The 19,281-nt window shown below is 40.0% G+C and overlaps 1 protein-coding gene across 4 annotated transcripts in view; it reads right to left on the minus strand.

Annotated features, from left to right (window-relative positions):
* Positions 1 to 19,281, minus strand: part of Grm7 (glutamate metabotropic receptor 7) — a 934,876-nt gene that overhangs the window by 177,644 nt on the left and 737,951 nt on the right. For all 4 annotated transcript variants that reach the window (XM_045134253.1, XM_004651486.2, XM_004651485.2 and 1 more), the window contains exon 8: positions 3,485 to 4,420. In XM_045134253.1, coding sequence (XP_044990188.1) covers positions 3,485 to 4,420 — 936 coding nt within the window. The remainder of the gene's footprint in view (positions 1 to 3,484; positions 4,421 to 19,281) is intronic.

Here is a 19,281-nt window from a genome sequence, read left to right on the forward strand (position 1 = left end):
ACTCATTCTAGAGGTATACCCACACACACAATCTTTACTTTTCATAGAATATAATCTAGTCCTTGTAGTAAACATTAATTTCATTTATCAACTTGAGAGGATTTAGAATCACTATGTAAATAAATCTCTGAGCATGCTTGTGATTAAATTAATGCTTCTAGATTAATTGAGTTGGAAGACTCACCCTACATGTGGATGGTTCCATTCCATGGACTGGGGTCCTGGATTGAATAAAAATTACAAAGCAAGCCAAGCACAGTCTTTCACCACTCTGCTTCTTGACTGCAGAATGAACGTAACCAGTTGCCTAGTGTACCTGCTGCCATGACTTTCCTGCCATAATGGACTGATGGACTCTGTAACTGTGAGACAGAGTAAATCCTTTCTCCCTCATGTTTAATTCCTCTCAGGGTATTTGTTCACAGCTACAGGAAAAGTAACTAGTACTTTTTTCAACAGATAGTGCCAATATATCATAACAAGATAGTACCACAGCACATAAGACAAGTTTGCTCCTACTTCATTATGTGCAGTATTTCATGGCACCATGTTGGTCACCTACAGGTAATTTCTGAATATCGAAGTCATTCTCTTCTGGGTAAAATTTTAATACTTCCACTTCTGGTCATGTTATAAGACCACATTCCAGAAGTCAAAAGGTAGCAATGATAAAACAAGGGATCAATTATCACTTCTAAGCTCTTCAATGAAAACAAAAACAAACTTCATGGGGATTAATAGTTTGCAAAAAAACAAGAACCTTGTTCACTCTTTGTGCTCTACTTATGAACTCAATCAATGAAAAATTCCACAAAGACATTTCTAGCTTAAATAAAAAAATTCAATATCCTGAAATAATACTTATTATTGAGCATACTTCATGATTTTCCCCTTACATAATGTAATTCTTCCATTTCAGGCACTTAAACTGTTAAATCAAAACCAAAATCAAAAGTCTATGATTTGGTAAGGTCCCTTATTTAACACGAATGCCTTTGGCTGTGACCTCTTGCCTCTTTTGAAGTTAATATGCCATGTTGTCATGTATACAAAGTGGGTTTCTTAATTGATTGCTCATTCCATGTGCCTGTCACTAGGCTGTGTGCATTTTCATGCCACAATTCACTGTCCCTAGTTCCTAGTTCAGTACCATTACTTGTGCCAATCAAACATGTAAATCATTATGGCCTATCAGAAATACAAAAAGAAAAGTGTTTTTTTAAATTTCTGAGATAAAGAAAAACACATTGTGGGGGGGGGGGAGCTTAATTTTTGTCACAACCTTACTCTACCAGCACTACAGAAACTAGAATCAGTGAATGTGACTCCTGAAACCTTGTACCATACTCATGTTTTTAAATGACTGTACTGTGACAATATTGAAAAGATACATAGTAGTGACTAGAAATAGCCAGGAAGAAACAGAAGAGCATTATATTCAGACCCATCTATAAGACCATTGCAGTGATTCCTACTCTTCATATATGTTGAGAATAAATGTGTGTGATCTAATTAATGCCTTTACCTTGATGCATGGGAAATTGTTTTAATAGCAATGCAATCATCTCCTTAGAATTTGATGGAGCCCAATATCCTTTCTAAAATCCCCAGTGGTTACCAATCTCCCAGAATGCATTTAGGAAATATTTTTTCCTTCTTTCTATTGCATTTCACTACCCTAATTCATATTTTACTATTCCCTTGGCCCAGGGAGAGATAGAGGAAATAAAATGAAATTCAAGTTGGTTTCACAGACAATAAACATGTATTATGAATTGGAAAAATACTGTCAGAAGCATCCTAAACTCATTGAGCATATATTTTAGAAGAACTCTCTAAGACACTTTATGACTAAAGCTATAATCTAAAGCCATTCACTTTCCTTAGTTTTAGAACTCTGCTTGGTTTCATGAAATACGCACTATAAAAACCATAGTCCAAACTTATAGCTTACAAATGCCACAATTTAGGTTATAGACATCATTTCAGTGGGAAAACCAGTTAAAGTGCTACCACTCCTTTCTGGGTATAATATGCAGGAAGCAGAAGTAACAATGAAATATGAGAGTCAATTAATTCTTAGAAGTGCACATTTTTGTATATGTGAAGCAATTTCTACAGATACATTTGAAATGGGACTAGTCCTCAAGTTCCTGACATGTCAAAAGCCTGTGAGGCTCTCTGCTTTCCCTCAGGACTCAAGATCTCAGTTCTGCCCCCTGTCATACCAAGCTGTCAGAGCTGCTCATACACCAAAAAGGCTCCTTACCGAATTACGGTTAACACATTAGTTTTTAAAATTTTTTTGTTTATTATTTTTATTTATTTATTTATTTGAGAGTGACAGATAGAGAGAGAAAGAGGGAGGGAGGGAGGGAGAGAGAGAGAGAGAGAGAGAGAGAGAGAATGGGTGCTCCAGGGCCTCCAGCCATTGCAGAGGAACTCCAGATGCGTGCACCCCCTTGTGCATCTGGCTAACGTGGGTCCTGGGGAATTGAGCCTCGAACTGGGGTCCTTAGGCTTCACAGGCAAGTGCTTAACCACTAGGCCATCTCTCCAGCCCACATTAGTTTTGTTCAAATTGCAGACATATGTGTAAAACTAGACAGAGATTGGTGAGTACAAAAGTCAGGAATGTACACATCATCTCTAAAATCAATACTATAGGGTTTCCTACTTGGTCTACTTGATATGTGAGTCACATGTACAGCTAAACATGTATTTTAATTATATTGAAAGTCAACATATTATGGCTGTTTAATTCATACCCCCATGTTTATAAACATACTGAGAGCATGCGCATTTACTGTCTCTGAGTTAAATATATGAGTCCACTAAATTTGAATTCTTGGTGGCTCCCCCTCTCTCTTTTCTGTAAATCTCTGAAAATTGATTGTTTTTCTGATCTCACAATAAAGTACATGCTGGGATACAGTATACCAACTTGGAAGGAACTTTTAATAGTAACGAAAACACTTCAATTCACTTATTTGACTATACTTGATGGATGCATGATTATTCAACTATAAAGCCCTATATAGCTTGGGCAGTACATTCAATTGACAGTGACAGCATTGGCAACCCAGTAAGAATGCTGAGTAGATTTAATGATGCTAATAATGGCCACACTGCACATACACTCACCTGGATTTTAGATAGTGTGGCCATCTTCTATACCAACAAATACACGAGGAAGCACAGAATTAGTAGAAAAGTTTCTTTTCACTGTACTAATTCTATTCAACTATTCTATAAAGCTCAGTTAAAATGCCTCTATGGCTGGCTTTATTTGGCCTCAATGTGGTACAGTCACTGCAAATTTTAGACTACAATACAATTTACTAATTATCTAGGACTTGTCAACTCTTGGAAATTCCATCGTGCATATGTAACACATCTTAGCTGACATAACCAACTTGGTTTCAATATGTTCAAAAGCAAAAAAAAAAATGGAATTCATAATGTGATAGACATTCTCACTTACCTTTTCTGCTGACTGTGCAGTGCCAAAAAATATTGGAATGAAAGCAAGCCATACAATACATGTTGTGTACATAGTGAACCCAATGGGTTTGGCTTCATTGAAATTCTCTGGCACACCCCGAGTCTTGATGGCATACACAGTACATGTGACCATGAGAAGAATGCTATATCCCAATGAGCAAATGATCTGAAGATCTGTGATATCACATTTGAGAACTCCTCTGGCCTGCTCAGGGTTCATGGTCTTATGCTCATCATAATCTATGATGATGTTGGGTGGGTCAACACCAAACCAAATGAAAACACCTAAAAGCTGAACCGATATTAAGCTGGAAGTGATTGCCAGCTGGGATGTCGGGCTGATGAGTCTGGGAGCTGTCACAGATTTTTTGCCCTGCTCAAATATGCGATAAATCCGGTTGGTTTTTGTCAAAAGGGCCGCGTAGCTGATGCACATCCCCAAGCCCAGAAAGACGCGCCGGAAAGAACACACCGCCACGTCAGGTTTGGCTATCATCAGGAAGGTGATGATGTAGCACAGGAAGATGCCCGTCAGCAGGACGTAGCTGAGTTCTCGCCCCGACGCCCGCACAATGGGAGTGTCATTGTAGCGGATGAAGGTAGCCATGACAAAAATGGTGGCAATGATCCCCAACATCGCCAGGAAGACAGGGATGACTGCCCAGGGGGAGTGCCACTCTAGCTTGATGATGGGGATGTTCTGGCAGCCAGTTCGATTTTCATTGGGTCGCTGGTCGTAGGGGCAGTGCTGGCATGTCATCTCATCGAACTGGTACTGGTAGCCATCGCAGGGCTCACAGGTCCAGCAGCAAGGCGTGCCCTTCTGGGTCTTCTTCCTCTGGCCAGGCTTGCATGGCAGTGTGCACACTGAGGGTGGGATCTCACGGACTCCTTTTCCCCACTGCATGTCCTCGATCTGTAGTACAAGAAGTGAGAAGGCAAAATAGACAAGTCATTCCAAGAAAAGAAGCAGAACAAATAATCAGAGACAGTAATAATATCAATGAATAAGGCTTGAGGAACTGGGATAGCTGATGTTCTACTGTTAAGAGTTATAGTGTAACTTGATGCCACCATCCTCAGTCTTTATCTTGAGTTTGTTCCACATGAGTCTGATCCTAAATACTCCCTGAAAAGACACTAGCGTCCTTGGCCTCCCGTAAGAGGATACATCGGATCTGAACTTTTTTAGGCTAATGTTCATGTGAATTCTTTTTTTCATATTAGTTATAACAACTGCCCAGATAACCTAAATTGAGAAGCCATCCCTTGAAGAGGGATCCAAATGAAGGGGGCAGGAGTCACACACCATAAATGTTAGTAATACCAAAAATTACTTGTGTTAGTTATGTTCTTGGTACTGCGAACAAATACATGACTAGAGGCAACTTAAGAAAGAAAAGGTTTATTTCAGTGCCAGCCTGTAGTCCCAGCACTGGGGAGGCACAGGTACGTGGATCATCATGAGTTCAAGGCCACCTTGAGACTACATAGTGAATTCTAGGTCAGTCTGAGCTAGAGTGAGACCCTACCTCAGAAAACCAAAAATAAATAAATAAAAGATTATTTCAGCTAATATTTGGAGACATATAGTTTATTATGGCAGGAAAGTCACAGCAGGCCAGCCTTTCACATCTCAGGCAGAAGGAAAGCCAGAGGGCAAAGGGCAAACAGGATGTGAGGCCAGGCTAGAAAGTATCTGGATCATCAGCCAGTATATACTTCCTCCAGCAAGGATCCATTTACTAAAGGTTTCACAACCTTGCCAAATACCACCACCAAAGAGAGACAAACTTTTAAAACACATGAACCTCTGTGGGACATTTCACTTTCAAACTACAATGTGATTTCATTAAAAAAAAAATCTTAGAATGATTTGAGATAATATTGTGTTGTCACTAAATACAGTAAAATCTCCATGGTTATTGTCATTTGCATGGAGAACTGTTAGAGAGGATTTGCTCTGTGGCTTACCACAGAAGAGTAGAAGGATTAATTCCTCACTCAAGGTCCCCCCAGCACTAGACCATTCAGGAAGCCCTGGGTAAGGAAATCTTGTGACCTGGAAACCTAAGTACTTCTCTAAAGACAAAATAAAACTAAATCTCTGTATCCCAGAGGAGGATGAAACGGGATTATCTGCCCTGGAACACTAGGCTGCTGGAGGAGAGCCCACCGAGCGGAAGTCCAGGACCCAGCACTGGGTCTTCTCCTTTCTGCTGTGGGCACCTCAGATTCCTTTCCTACATATTTCTTTGGAGTTGAAATTACACCCATGTTCCATGCTGCACACTGGCCAGTTGGTATGTTCTAATGGTTCTCAGGCCTGAACAAGCACTGAGATCACTTGAAGTGTACCTTGTTCCCATCTAACCTCATTCACTGGTCTGTCACAGAACCTGAAAACGTGTACTTCCTCTGTGTGAGTGTTCACGTGTGTGTGTATGAATGCACAGAAGCCACAGCATGTGAGTGGATTCCAGAGAAGAGATTTGGGTGCCCGTCTCTCAACTTGATCATCATTCACCAGAGTCACTGGTCTACAAGCATCCAGGTGATTCTCCTGTCTAGATCCGATCTTGAGGCAAGTGTGTAATAGGGATTACAGATGCCTTCTAAAGTGTCTGTCTTTTATGTGGCTTTTGGAGATCCCAGGGTGGGTACTCAAATGGCACAGGAAGACTTTATCCACCTGAGCCACCTCCCTAGCCCCGGGGAATGTTCATTTCTAAAATGGTCCCAGGTGATACAACTAAGGACTGTTCAGAGTCTATGCTCTGTCGAGCAGTGGAGCAGACGCTAGATCATGGATTCCCTGTGCCTCTATCACAGGATTAACTTTAATGCTTTTTCTGAGGTTATACTGGATAAAATGTTTTGTCTTGGTCTTGTCTTTGGCTTGGTGTTCTCAGGACATAAGGAGGAATGTGTTAGGGAAAGGAGCAGACAGACATCAGCAGGAATGCCTGAGGCTGGCCGGTGCTGCCTAGTCCACCTCTATACCACTGTGCAAAACAGGAAACTTGCATGTGGTAAAACTGTATGACTTTTACTTCTGTTGCTAGCAGCTAAGAGTCCTAAGCAATAGATATACCTGGTGCATGGCTTTCATGTCCATGTGTTATGTAAGACAAAGTCTCAGCAAATTATTTTAGCCAAAAAATTCTAGAGTATACATATGGATGATTTTTCTCTATAGCTATGTAGTTTAATTTCTAGTATAATTGAACCAAAAATAGATTATAATGATAGTGGGCACTTTGAAAAAGTTTTAAATGAATAGTTATTTCTAAAATTTATTTATTTGAGAGAGAGGGAGAAAAGGAAGTTGAGGGCAGGGGGAGAGAGGATGGATGCACCAGGGCTACCAGCTACTGCAAACAAACTCCAGATGCATATGCCACCTTGTGCATCTCACTTACGTGGGACCTGGGGAATCAAACCAGGGCCTTTCAGCTTTGCAGGCAAATGCCTTATCCACTAAGCCATCTTCTCTAGCCCTAAGTGAATAATTTTTAAGAGATATGGGGGAAAGGAAATAAATATCTGTCGCTTGTCAGGATTTCAGGAACCAGCAGAGAGCAGGGGCTCCAGAAACACTTGCATATGAACTACATTCAGAATCTTCATCAAAAGGAGCTAATTCCAGGGTTGGGGATATTGCTCAGTGGTTAAAGCCCTTGTCTCCAGAGCCTATTGACCAGGGTTCCCCAGTACCTATGCAAGTAGATGCACAAAGTGGCATATGCATCTGGAGTTTGCAGTGGCTACAGTGCCCATACTCACTCTTATTCTTTGCCTTTCTTTTTCTCTGCTTTCAAATAAATATTAACAACAACAAAAAAAAAACTTTAAACAGGTGGCAGATACTTGTGAAATGTGTCTTTATAAAGGCATTTGCCTGAGAAGCCAAAGGACCCAGGTTTGATTCCCCAGTACCACATAAGTGGACACATGCATCTGGAGTTTGTTTACAGTGCCTAGAGACCCTGTAGTGCCCATTCTCTCTCTGTCTGTCTTCTCTCTGTGTCTGTCTCCTCTCTCTCTCTCTCACTCTCTCTCTCTCTCTGTCTGCTTGCAAATAAATTAAACAAACAAACAAACAAACAAATTCTTATAATAAGAAGCTAATACCAGAAAAATAAATCTATGATTCAGGAGATAAATTTCATCAGACATGGTTTTCTAATGGTTGAATTTCACCTTTAACCAGAGCACCAGGAAACTTCAGAGGGCTGTACTCTGAATTCATTTTCCTGAGCACAAAACCCCAGTCAGCACAAATAAATCCAGTAAATAGAAAACACAATCATATTATTCTCAACATCGTCATTTTCAAGGCAAGTCATTGGCAGTCATCCCAAAGCCATAAAATTACCCGGACATAACTTGTAATAAAACAGAAAAAGATAGGCATTTGCCTTACAAATGTCAAATTATAAGAGTAGGAGCACTTAAAAATTGATATTATTAATACAAGTCTTTTCAAATGTCAAATGAAAAAGGCTGACTCATGGTCATTAGGGAAGATTAACAAACAAAACCAATGCATTAATTTCAGTAGCTAAATTTTGTCTGATTCTAACATTCCTGGCACACCGTATGATTAAGCTTGATCAATGAGAATCACAGAGATATCAAATCAAGTCATCATGTGTAATATTTGACAGCAATATCAAATATTGCTAGCACACCATTTCTTTTTCATCTTGCAATAAAATAAGTTCCCTGGCAATTTTGAAGTTATTTATTTCTTTTTTCTAACTTATCCAAATATATACAAGGGCTATAACCACAAGCATTACACTGACTGATTGCTTAATTTGTTTTCAATTTTCATTTAAAGTAGATTTCACTCTGTTTAATTGTATGCATTAAATGAACAGATTTTCCTCTGTTCTAAATAAGTGACAGTCTAATTTGCTTCCTTGGCCAACAAACACCATTATTGAAAACACAATCTGTATCCTAAGAAGTTAGCACCTAACCTTTAAAATTTCTAGTGGCTAAGGTGATGGCTTAGTCTTCAAAGGTGCTTTCTTACAAAGCCTATTGGCCTGGGGTTCAATTCCTCAGTACCCACTTAAAGCCAGATGTAGAATGTGGCATATGTGTCTGGGTTCACGTGCAGTGGCAAGAGACCCTGGCTCACCAATATACATTCTCTCTTTCTCTCTCTCTCAAAAAATATATATTTAAAATAAATATAGCTGGATGCAAAATGGCACATACCTCTGTATTTCAAATATGCCTTCAGCAATGAGAAGCAGAGCCAAGAGAATCCCAAAGTTCACGGACCAGCTAGACTGAGCCTTGTGGCAGGATAAAAGAAGAAAGACCCCATCTCAAAGAAGGTTGAAGGAAAAGACTAACATCCCAAGATTGCAGTCTGACTTCCACATGCTGTGTCATGTACACATTCACATGACACACATATGGAAACAATGCAAGTACATAAAAATAAAATTTATGGTTGGTGAAATTTTGTTAGGGTGATGTATGTGATGTGAGTAGATTCACAGAGATGCAGGGTTTTATTTCATAAGGCAAAACCACAGCTACCATTGACAACAGCCAACTATTAAAGGATGTGCATCACTTATAGCTTTGAAAAGTTAAGTTCACACCAATTTTGTTTGCAAAACACATAGTAAAGCTGAAATTTTAGTGTCATCAGAATTCTGCAACATGGCTGTTTTAGTTAGTCAGAAATCCAAATTTTAGGGACAAGAGATTAGGCAAAAGGTGAACTTAGAAGATGAAAGTTAGAGAGATGAATAAATACTTGTGCCCAGCCCCCTCTCTTCAAGCCATGGAATGGTGCTGACACCTTTAGGATTGGTCTTCCCACTTATTACTAACCTTATCTAGAAATTTTCTTACAGATATACCTGGAGTTTTGTTTTTTATTATGATTCTCAATCCTATCAAGTTGGCAGATCAGCATGTGTTTTCCTCTTGGAAAGCCAAAGCTTGCAACTGTCTGACACCAGATCTGCTCAGTAACTGGCTCCTAGGGAAGAGCTATTGAGATCCTAGCTCCAGACGAGAGAGAAGGTGCCCAAGCCTGGTACTAATGATTGACACAATTCCTGGCTCACATATGTATGGTGGCTGGATTATTTGCATAGGAAGAGCACAGGATGTCACTTTTGCCAGGAAAAGCAAGTGTAATTCTGTGGCGGCATCTGAGGAGAGTGTCTTCAGAGAAGGGATTACTGTCCCCAGACTCTAAACTTAAATGTACAAACCTTGAAGCAGCTATTTAGCAACTATGAACACATAGCCTAAAACACATAGGTCATACATTAATAAATAACACAGAAAGAGCAGACAAAAAAAAAAAAAAAAAAACCTGGGTCTTTGATGACATAATTTATCACCCAGTGCCCTGTCCTGGAATTTGAATATGGAATGAAACTCTCTTTAAAGAATAGTCAAGCCTTCAATGACAGTTAGTTAATTGCAATAAAACATTCTAAATAATAAATTCTCTGACTTCTGCATTTTCTATATATCATCACTCCAGCACTACTGGGCAATCCAGCAATGATTCCAGTGCTGAGATGGATAGTCAGTGATTCTAGAGGCAAATGGAAAGATAGAATGTCACAGTGAGGAATACTTTATACCTGAACCTACACAGAAAAATTAGTGGTAAAACACTGGATTCAGAACCATTGCTTCTGATTCTAAGTAGAATTAAAATTAAAAATGATCTTGTCATGTAAACATCCTATAGCCTAAGTATTTGGTGGGAAACTGATTTCTAGCTTGTGATAGATAATCTTGCCAACTTGATGGGATTTTGAATCACAATGAAAACAAAATTCCAGGTATATCTGTGAGACAATTTCTAGATATGGTTAATGATAAGTGGGAAGGCCCACCCTAAATGTGCAGCACCATTCCACGGGTAGAAGAGAGGGGCTGAGCATAAGCATTCATTCATCTCTCTAGGCTTTATGACTCCAGATGCCACGTAACAGTTGTCTCAAGCTCCTGCCAGAATGAGCTGCACCTCAAACCGCAACCCAGAATAAACCCTTGCTTTCTTAAATTGCTTTTGTCAGACATTGTTGTCACAGAAGCAAGGAATGTGACTGATACATACATAACTCAAGTACAGGGAGTCACTCCACAGGGAATATGAAGACCTTAGAACCATAGAATTTTAAAATATAACATGAGTCTTTCCCAAACCTAAACATCAAACAGAGAATATTTGTGTTGGTGTATTCACTTATAAATACAAGAAATCTATTCCTTTTCTAACACAGATGCTTCCTATCCAAGGGAGAATTTGTCACTCTAAGAGTATTTTTTTTGGTGTTATTCCATCTGCTTGGTGTATAGAAGAAGCCGGCTGGTACTCTAAGTATCTATTTTTCTGCAGCATTTTTTAGCTGATTAGAATCTTTATAGAATGGATTAATTTACAAAAAACGTTCTAATTAAAATTCCATTTGTTCATTAAAATACATTTGTTCTGCCTGTTTTATTATAGGTAGGGAGGAGGCTTTCTTTTTTTAGAAAAAACACATACAGAGATGTAGAATTTTCAATAATAGGAAGGAGTCAGTTTGGGCTCTGGGGAAGAATGGGTAAGGTGGGAGCTCTGAGGGCTTGACAAGGAATTCTGTAGCACCTCAATGTCTTTTTAAGCTCAGTCCTTATTTTTAAAACACTAGGGCATGTAACTAGACAGGGAGTCGAATGTAAAGTCCCCAATATTACAAGAACAACACTCATTGTTATAGACATGACTTATTCAAGGTCTGTAATTTTCATCTTTTTAAGAATGTGCTCTATGAAGAAGAAAGTCTCATACATAGTATAATCAGAGAATTCTTAGTCACCTGCAATAGATAGTGGATGTCCTTGGGGGAGGAGGATCCAAAGCTTCACACTACTGTAAACTTCACGGGCCCCAGATGTTCAAACAGTAATAGTCCTGAGACTCGACTGTGAATATAACCAGGAGTTCCAGGCTTGTGTGCACAAGAAAATCAATCTAATCACCCAAGAGTCTTCTAAACTTTGGAAATCTAGACCACATCCTAAAGCAATGAACTCATGGTCTCTAGGGGCATGAAATAGATGTTTGAGTGATTTTCAATTATTTTATCTTTATAATCTTTTTATGTGCAGTGTGTGTGGTATGGTATGCATATACATATGGTATGCATATACATATACATACATTTATATGTGTGGGTAATGTGTGTATAGATCAGGGGTTCATGATGGATATCTTTCTCAATCACTGTCCATCTTATTTTTATTACACAGTATCTTTCACTGAACCTAGATGAAGCTAGCCAACTTGCCTCAGGGATATATTTCTCTCTACATCTTTCTGCCTTCTGAGTGCTAGATTTGTACATATACACCACAACACAGCATTTGTGTGGGTTTGAGAGATCCAAACTCAAGTCTTCGTGTGTGCACAGTAAGCACTTTGTCAACTGAGTAATCTTATTTATTTATTTATTTTTATTTTAGAGAGATCAAGACAGAGAAAGGGAGAGACAGAGTGAGCAAGAGAGAATTGGTGCATAAGGACTTCAGTCACTGCTCCCAGTCCTTCTAAAGTACTACAAAGTTCCCCAAGTGACAAGTACTCCTGTGGACTATTGCCACCAGCAAGATCCTTCTGAAACAGTGCTGCCAGAAGAACGGCCATGTCTATAGGCAGCATGTATGCTAATGACAAGTTATCTCTTCCATCCATCTCTGACTAAAAGCAGTTATCAACCAAAGGACAGATACTAGATATTATTCTAATTATAAAATACTTTTGAAATGTATTTTGTAAAATATTCTAAAGCCTAAATTTAAGGACAATGGGTAATTCAAAATGTTTCACATGGGTATCTCAAATTAAATTTGTTCAAAACTTGATTCATAATCTACAGTATGTGCTGGAGAGCTATGACTTGTATAGCCCAAATTCTAGCCCATGTCTCTATTAGAAGTACATTTTATTGTCATACACCACCTTCATTCATTCCACATTGCCTATGCTGTTGTTATAGGAAAAATGGTGGGGTTAGTTATTTGGAAATGCTCAAACCTTAAAGCCTAGAACATTTCTTCTCTGGACATCCACAGAAAGAGTTAGCTGCTTTAGCTCCAGTGAAAGTAGAAAGATAAATCCCATATACATAGCAGCCTGACTATCCCTAAAACAGATACTATGTGTCTTCACTGCCATCATCCTCTCCTTTAGCACCTCAGACCCATAGTACCAACAATCTGTGCCAGCTTTATCTCTTATATGATCTTGATTATATAACCATATATTAAAGACTGGGGAGGTGGCTCAGAGGTAAAGTGCTTGCTGCACAAGGACGAGTTCATATCCCCAGCACACACAAAACACTGAGCACAGTGGAGCGTACCTTTGAGCCCAGTATTGGAGATGTAGAGACAGGCTTGAGGGATATCTAGTTGAGCAGCATTGGTGAGCTCCGGGCTCTGTAAGAGAACCTGTCTCAAAGACTAAGGTGGAAAGCAACTGAGGACACACAGCATCAACCCTGGGCTTCTGCATGTGCATGCACAGACATGAATGAGCACTCACACACTTTTTCACCCTCACACATATGAATACACACACACACAAACATACACACAAACATATAAGCACATAAAAATCCATACATAATGGTGCTTACTGAATGACTGGGTTTGGGGCTCAGTTTTACTTTCCAGGAACTAAGCTGGCTAACATTAATGTGCTTGAGAGATGAATCTTCTTTTTTGCTTGACTTGGGTCTCACACTCATCAGCAGATGCTCTCTGTGGCACTTCCTGCCTGTCCTATCACCTGCACAGCAGCCATTACGGTTCTTGAGTAGTGCATCTCTGAACATAGCATCTTTCTCCTTAATCATTTCAGACCCTTCTTGGCCTCCTCCATGACCTGACAGAAACCCTCATCATCAGGTATTACACACATGGTTTTATGTGAGTTCTAGGAAGCTTTCTTCCTTTAGTGATGACAACATGATTACTTGCTGAGGAGGTCACTTGTGTAAACTCAAAATGATCTTGCTTCATAGTACTTAGCGCAACTTTTCATTATGGAAATACATGACTTGATTAAACTCCATTTCCTCCACTAATGTGTAAGCTGTGTGGGATCACAGCATTCCATCACTTGATCTACCTCTGGGAACTCAGCAACTGGGAGAGGCATGGGTGGTATGGTGGGAGGAGGGAATAAATGGTAGTGGAAACCAACAATCTAAATGTCCCTTACAAGTGAGTTTTCGCCAGTCAAAACTTGAAGGTGAGAGTAGAGCAGTGGTTACCAAAGGCTAGGTGATGAGAATGGGGATGAGACAGACAGGGAAGGCAACAAGTTAGTGAGACAGGAAAGTACAAATTAGTGAGAAAGAAAGTACAGGTAATAATGATTTTGTGCACTACCCAAAAGCTAGAGTGGAGGATTTTCGTCCAGTCAAATACTACCTGCATTAGGTGTCAGAGCATTTTAGACTCTACATAGTATCTTCTTTCTCTTGTTTTTGTGCACACTTTCCAATGTGCCTGAAATGCACAGAGCAGTTAGAATAATACAGATTGAGATCAGGAAGACATGAGTTCAAATCCTAGCATAGCAATGTTGGAGAGCTTATTTATACAATATGAATCTCATCTCTCTTCATGTTTCTCCTATAAAAGTCATGATTGAAGAGAAAAAATATACTTAAATTGATTGAACCTTACTCAATATATGTGACTATCAAAACATGATTCTATGAGATTGGAAATACAGCTCAGTAGATAGAGTGTTTAACTTCCATGCACTAAGCCTTGAGTACAATCCAAAAAGAAAGATGGAAAAAAAGAAAGAAAGAAAGAAAGAAAGAAAGAAAGAAAGAAAGAAAGAAAGAAAGAAAGAAGTAGAATTTTATGGTACCATTGCCGTTTGGGTCCAGATTACTGTTTTCCACCACACCAAATGGCTGAACCTTCACTAGACCCTTACAGGAAACACCTGAACCACAAGACACTGGAGAGGGTAGGATCAAGACTAACCTAAATCTTCTACATCTTCCCTCCCTCCCTCTCCCCCTCTGCCCTCTCTCTCCTTTCTAACTCTTGTATATTAGTTATGTTTTTCCTCAATTTATTAGTGGGCAGGGCTACCATCCACAATGAGCTTTTGATCAGAGAAACCTACAAGGTTTCCCAAAACAATGACAGACTTCTATCAGAGTACTTGATGACCCACCAAAGGCCAGTGGTAAGACCCTATTGCTGAAGACTCCATATGCAGCTGACACGTAAAATGGAATGGCATGGCTGGAAGCCAGGAGAGAGTCAGTCCCCAGACAGTCAGCATGTCTAGTGCCAGAAGGTGCTACATGGGCGACTGGGGGAAATGACCAATATCTGTCCAAGCAACTCATTGTCTAACCTAATTAGCAACAAACAACCTGATGTGATGCCCACACAAGTGCAATAGTGGCACACAGCCATGGTGGGGAACCAACTGCTCTTGATTTGGCTAACTGATCCCCTCAGTGGTACGAGACCCATAGCTGGAACTGGGACACAAGTCAGAACCATTCCCAAAGATAAGCCCACTCTCCAATATCAAGCTACCATCAATCATGGGGTACAAGAGGGCCTATACCTATCAAACTCTCTATCAAAAAAGTAATTGTTACCTCAATTTTCTGGGTGCTAACTTACTCTCCGTTGGAGAAACTGATTCTCTTTTTCAGATAGATGCAGATCCTAAGGAGAGAGCTGCCCCAACATACCTCAAAAGGGGCCCGACTGAAACTAAGGACAACTGGTGAAACAAGCAAGGGTGATGTTTTCCTGAAGAACCAGATACCAGCACAAAGGGGAATGAGACCAACACAGAGAAAAATGAACTCCTATCAAATCTGAGAGCCAGAGCCTCAGAGGCCCCCAACACCTCAGCACTGAAGCAGACCAAAAATGAACCCAACATGGCTCAGGGAAATTTTGGGGAAGAGGGGGCGGAAAGAATGTCAAAGTCACATGTTGGGTCATGATATGCAGACACATTTATCGTATCAATAACTGTGGGCTAACTCCAGAATGCATGACCCATTTACATCAACAAGGAGGGTCCAATGGGAGGGGGTAGATCATGGATGAGCCTAAACAATGGTACCAACCTGCCTGTATTTGCTGAAAAGAAAACTAAGAAATTAAATTTAAAAAAAGAAAAAAAAAAAGAAAGAAAGAAAGGGAAGACAAGCTGAGGAAAACACCATACTGATCCATTAATTTATACACTTTCCAAATTTTATGTACCAGCAGAAAATCAACACATTAAGTTCTTTGAAATAAGCAAGGTCCACATTTACTTTGGTGAAGCCCGTCTGTTTCCTATGCATTTAATGCACATCGATATATAGAATGAACATTTGTCATGAACATGTCCTTGACATTTTCTTGAGAAAAGAAAGGGAATTAAGTAAGGAGTACTCAATTTTTGGGTAGAATCAATTAGCCCACTATAGGGCAGGAGGAAAACAAGGATGTGTGATAACATCCAAGGATAGAACTCTGCTCCAATAGGTTCAACTCCTTGCTGAACTGTCTCCACTTGTAAACTTAGCTATAGCAAGAAGAATGATAGACTTAAGTGTGGAACCCTCAACAGGACCTTGGGGAGAGTACTTGAGCAGAAGGGCCCTAGAGGGGTGGGCTAAATTCTAACTTAAATTTCTCTTGTTTCTTTTTCATTTTCTTTTTTCTTGGCTCTGTCCTGTAACTCCAAGTACCAGGATGTGATTAACACCTACAGTGAGCTGTTGAGTAGAGAGATCTATAAGGTTCCCCCCAAACAAGACAGACTTCTGTCAGAGCACTTGATTACCCACCAGATGCTAATGGTAAGACCCTATTGCTGAAGACACCATATGCTGTCGGCACAGAGCATGGAGAGACCTGGCTGGAACCTGGAAGAGAACCAGTCCCCAGACAGCACATCTAGTGCTGGAAGGCATTACATGAGACACTGGGGAAAAGTGGCCAACATCTGTCTGAGCAGCTCAATGTCTAAGCTACTCAAAAGCTAACAACCTGATATGATGCTCACTCAAATGCAATAGTGGCAAACAGCCTTGTGGTGCAACCATCTGCTTTTGGATTGACTAATAGATCCACTCACTGGAAAGAAACCCATGTCAGGAACTTGGAAACAAGTCAGAATCATATCCAGATAATGATTTTGCTCTCCAGTATCAAGCTTCCACTAATTTTGGAGCATAAGAGGGACTGCACCCATTAAATTCTCTCTAAATTAATAATTCTTATCCCATTTAATCTGTGCTGACTTCACTCTCTGTTTTGAGAATCTGATTCTCTTTTTCAGATGGGAGCAGGACCTGAGGAGATAAATAACCCATCACACTTCAGCCTGTCCCCAGCTAAAACCACAGAAGAACTGGGAAGATGAGCAAGAGTGCTGCTTTCTAGGTGAACATGATAATCAGCACAGCACAAGGGTGAAGGATACAGACACTGAGGGACTCAACACCTTCCAAACCAGAGACTCATAGGCTCCCAAGTGCCCATCACTGAAATAGACTTAAAACACACCCAATATGGCTCAAGGAATTTTGTGGAAGAGGGGGTGGAAAGATTGTTAGAACCACAAGTTGTAACATTATGCATAAATGCATTGCCTCTCCCTCGTAACTGATGGCTTTCCCCACAAGGCATGACCCACAATCCCTCAATGAGGAGGGTCCCTTTGGAAAGGGGCAGGGATGAAGGAAAGCATGGTACCAACATGTGATGCTTACATACTATGTCCATAACTAATAAGAAAAAGTTTTAAAAAGACAACAAACAAAAAACAAAACAGAAAGAAAGATCATTGTAGTAGTTTGAATGTTTGTCTTCCAATAGATTCAGGAGTTTATTAAAGCTTCTTAGATTTCCAGCTACTTGGCCAAAGGAGGTGTCACTAAATGGATCCTGGGGTTCATTCCTAAGGTGTGGTGGTAGATTTGGAATTTCAGTCTAAAGATATGCACAATACCTGAGTTCAGCCTGGAGTTCCTGAAGTGTGCTGTGTGCTATGCCTTTTGGGTTTTTGGCTTGTGGCTTTTCTCTCTCTGCTTGGTCCTTTAAGAGAGAGCCAAATTCTTATGCCATTGAGGAAATTTCCCTGGATCTGACAACTTCTATGAATATCTATTCTTCTATAACTGTGTCTGGTTTGAAAGTTCACATCATGAAAGCTGGGCGTGGTGGCTCACACCTTTAATCCCAGCACTCGGGAGGCAGAGGTAGGAGGATCACCATGAGTTCGAGGCCACCCTGAGACTCCATAGTGAACTCCAGGTCAGCCTGAGCTACAGTGAGACCCTACCTCGAAAAGCCAAAAAAAAAAAAAAAAAAAAAAAAAAGAAAAGAAAAAAGAACTTGAAAGTTCACATCATGACCTGAAGCTGTCTACTATGATTATGCATTTGGGAAGTCACTTCTTGGGTTCAAACCATGACACCTTTACCTCCAGACACCCTGACCAAAGGCAGGTAGACAAAAATGGAATTTCAATTTCCTGGGCTTAATTTTTAACATGACTAAGTGAGATGACATGTTTATGGAACTGGCACAGTGCCTGCAACATGCTGACTACCTACACAGTTAGTAATAGATGTTAGAACATCACTTGCTTATCTGATTATTCCATGTCATTACAACCAACTTACACTCCTTTCAGCTCTAATTCTTCTGGAAAAAGGTCATTAGAATTAAAAGTCACAACAGCTCAGACTCTACACACCTAAACACATAATTTCTCTTCCTAACTCTTCTCTAGATTTTTCCATATATCTCTTATTGCAGTCAAGTTTGCATTACTGGTAGAAATCACCCAACCAAGAGCAGCTTGTGGGAAAAAAAGAGGTTTGTTTTGGATTACAAGCTTGAAAGGGAAGTGCCATGATGTCTGGGAAGATGATGGCATGAGCAGAAGGTGAACACCACCCCCTAGCCAACATCAGGTAGATAGCAGGAACAAGAGAGTGTGCCAAACATTGGCAAGGGGCCACTGGCTATAATATCTATAAGCCCGCCCCTATTAATACACTTCCTCTAGGAAGCATTAATTCCCAAATCTCTATCAACTGAGAACCTAGCATATAGAACACCTAAGTTTATGGGGGGCATCTGAATCAAACCATCACATTCTGCTCCTGGCCCCCATAAACTGATAACCATACAAAATAGAAAATACAGTGCATTCAGTCCAAATTGCAAAGTCCCCACATTTTTTTTTGGTCAATCCTAATGATCAAACATCCCTATAATCCAAGGTCTTTTAATTGAACCATAAAAGCAACAACAACAAAAGTTTCCCCCAAAACATAATGGCACAGAATACACATTCACACTGCAAAAGATGGCATAGGCCTAGCCAAGAAATATTCAGCCAATATAAAATTTAAAACAACAAGCACAAACATCAAACTCTGTAGCTTTAAATCCAACAGTTCTAGTCACTGACAAATCTCAAAGTCAGATAATCCTAACCAGCAACAGGTTATTTGGAATTCTGATTCTGTCCCTCCATATATCGCCACTGCAAACCACAGTTCATCCTCACGGCTCCAAGGGGTCTCCATGCAGGCATCTAGCAACCTGCTTCACACTGCCCACGGCCATTTCCAAAATACAAGACCATGTTGCAAATTCAATGACCCTCTCTTTTCTGAATTTTTAAACTCCATAATAGAGTGCCAGTTTATTAATCCATGGAAGAATAAA

The sequence above is a fragment of the Jaculus jaculus genome, chromosome 14 (genome assembly GCF_020740685.1).
Source record: "Jaculus jaculus isolate mJacJac1 chromosome 14, mJacJac1.mat.Y.cur, whole genome shotgun sequence".
Taxonomy (NCBI): Eukaryota; Metazoa; Chordata; class Mammalia; order Rodentia; family Dipodidae; genus Jaculus; species Jaculus jaculus.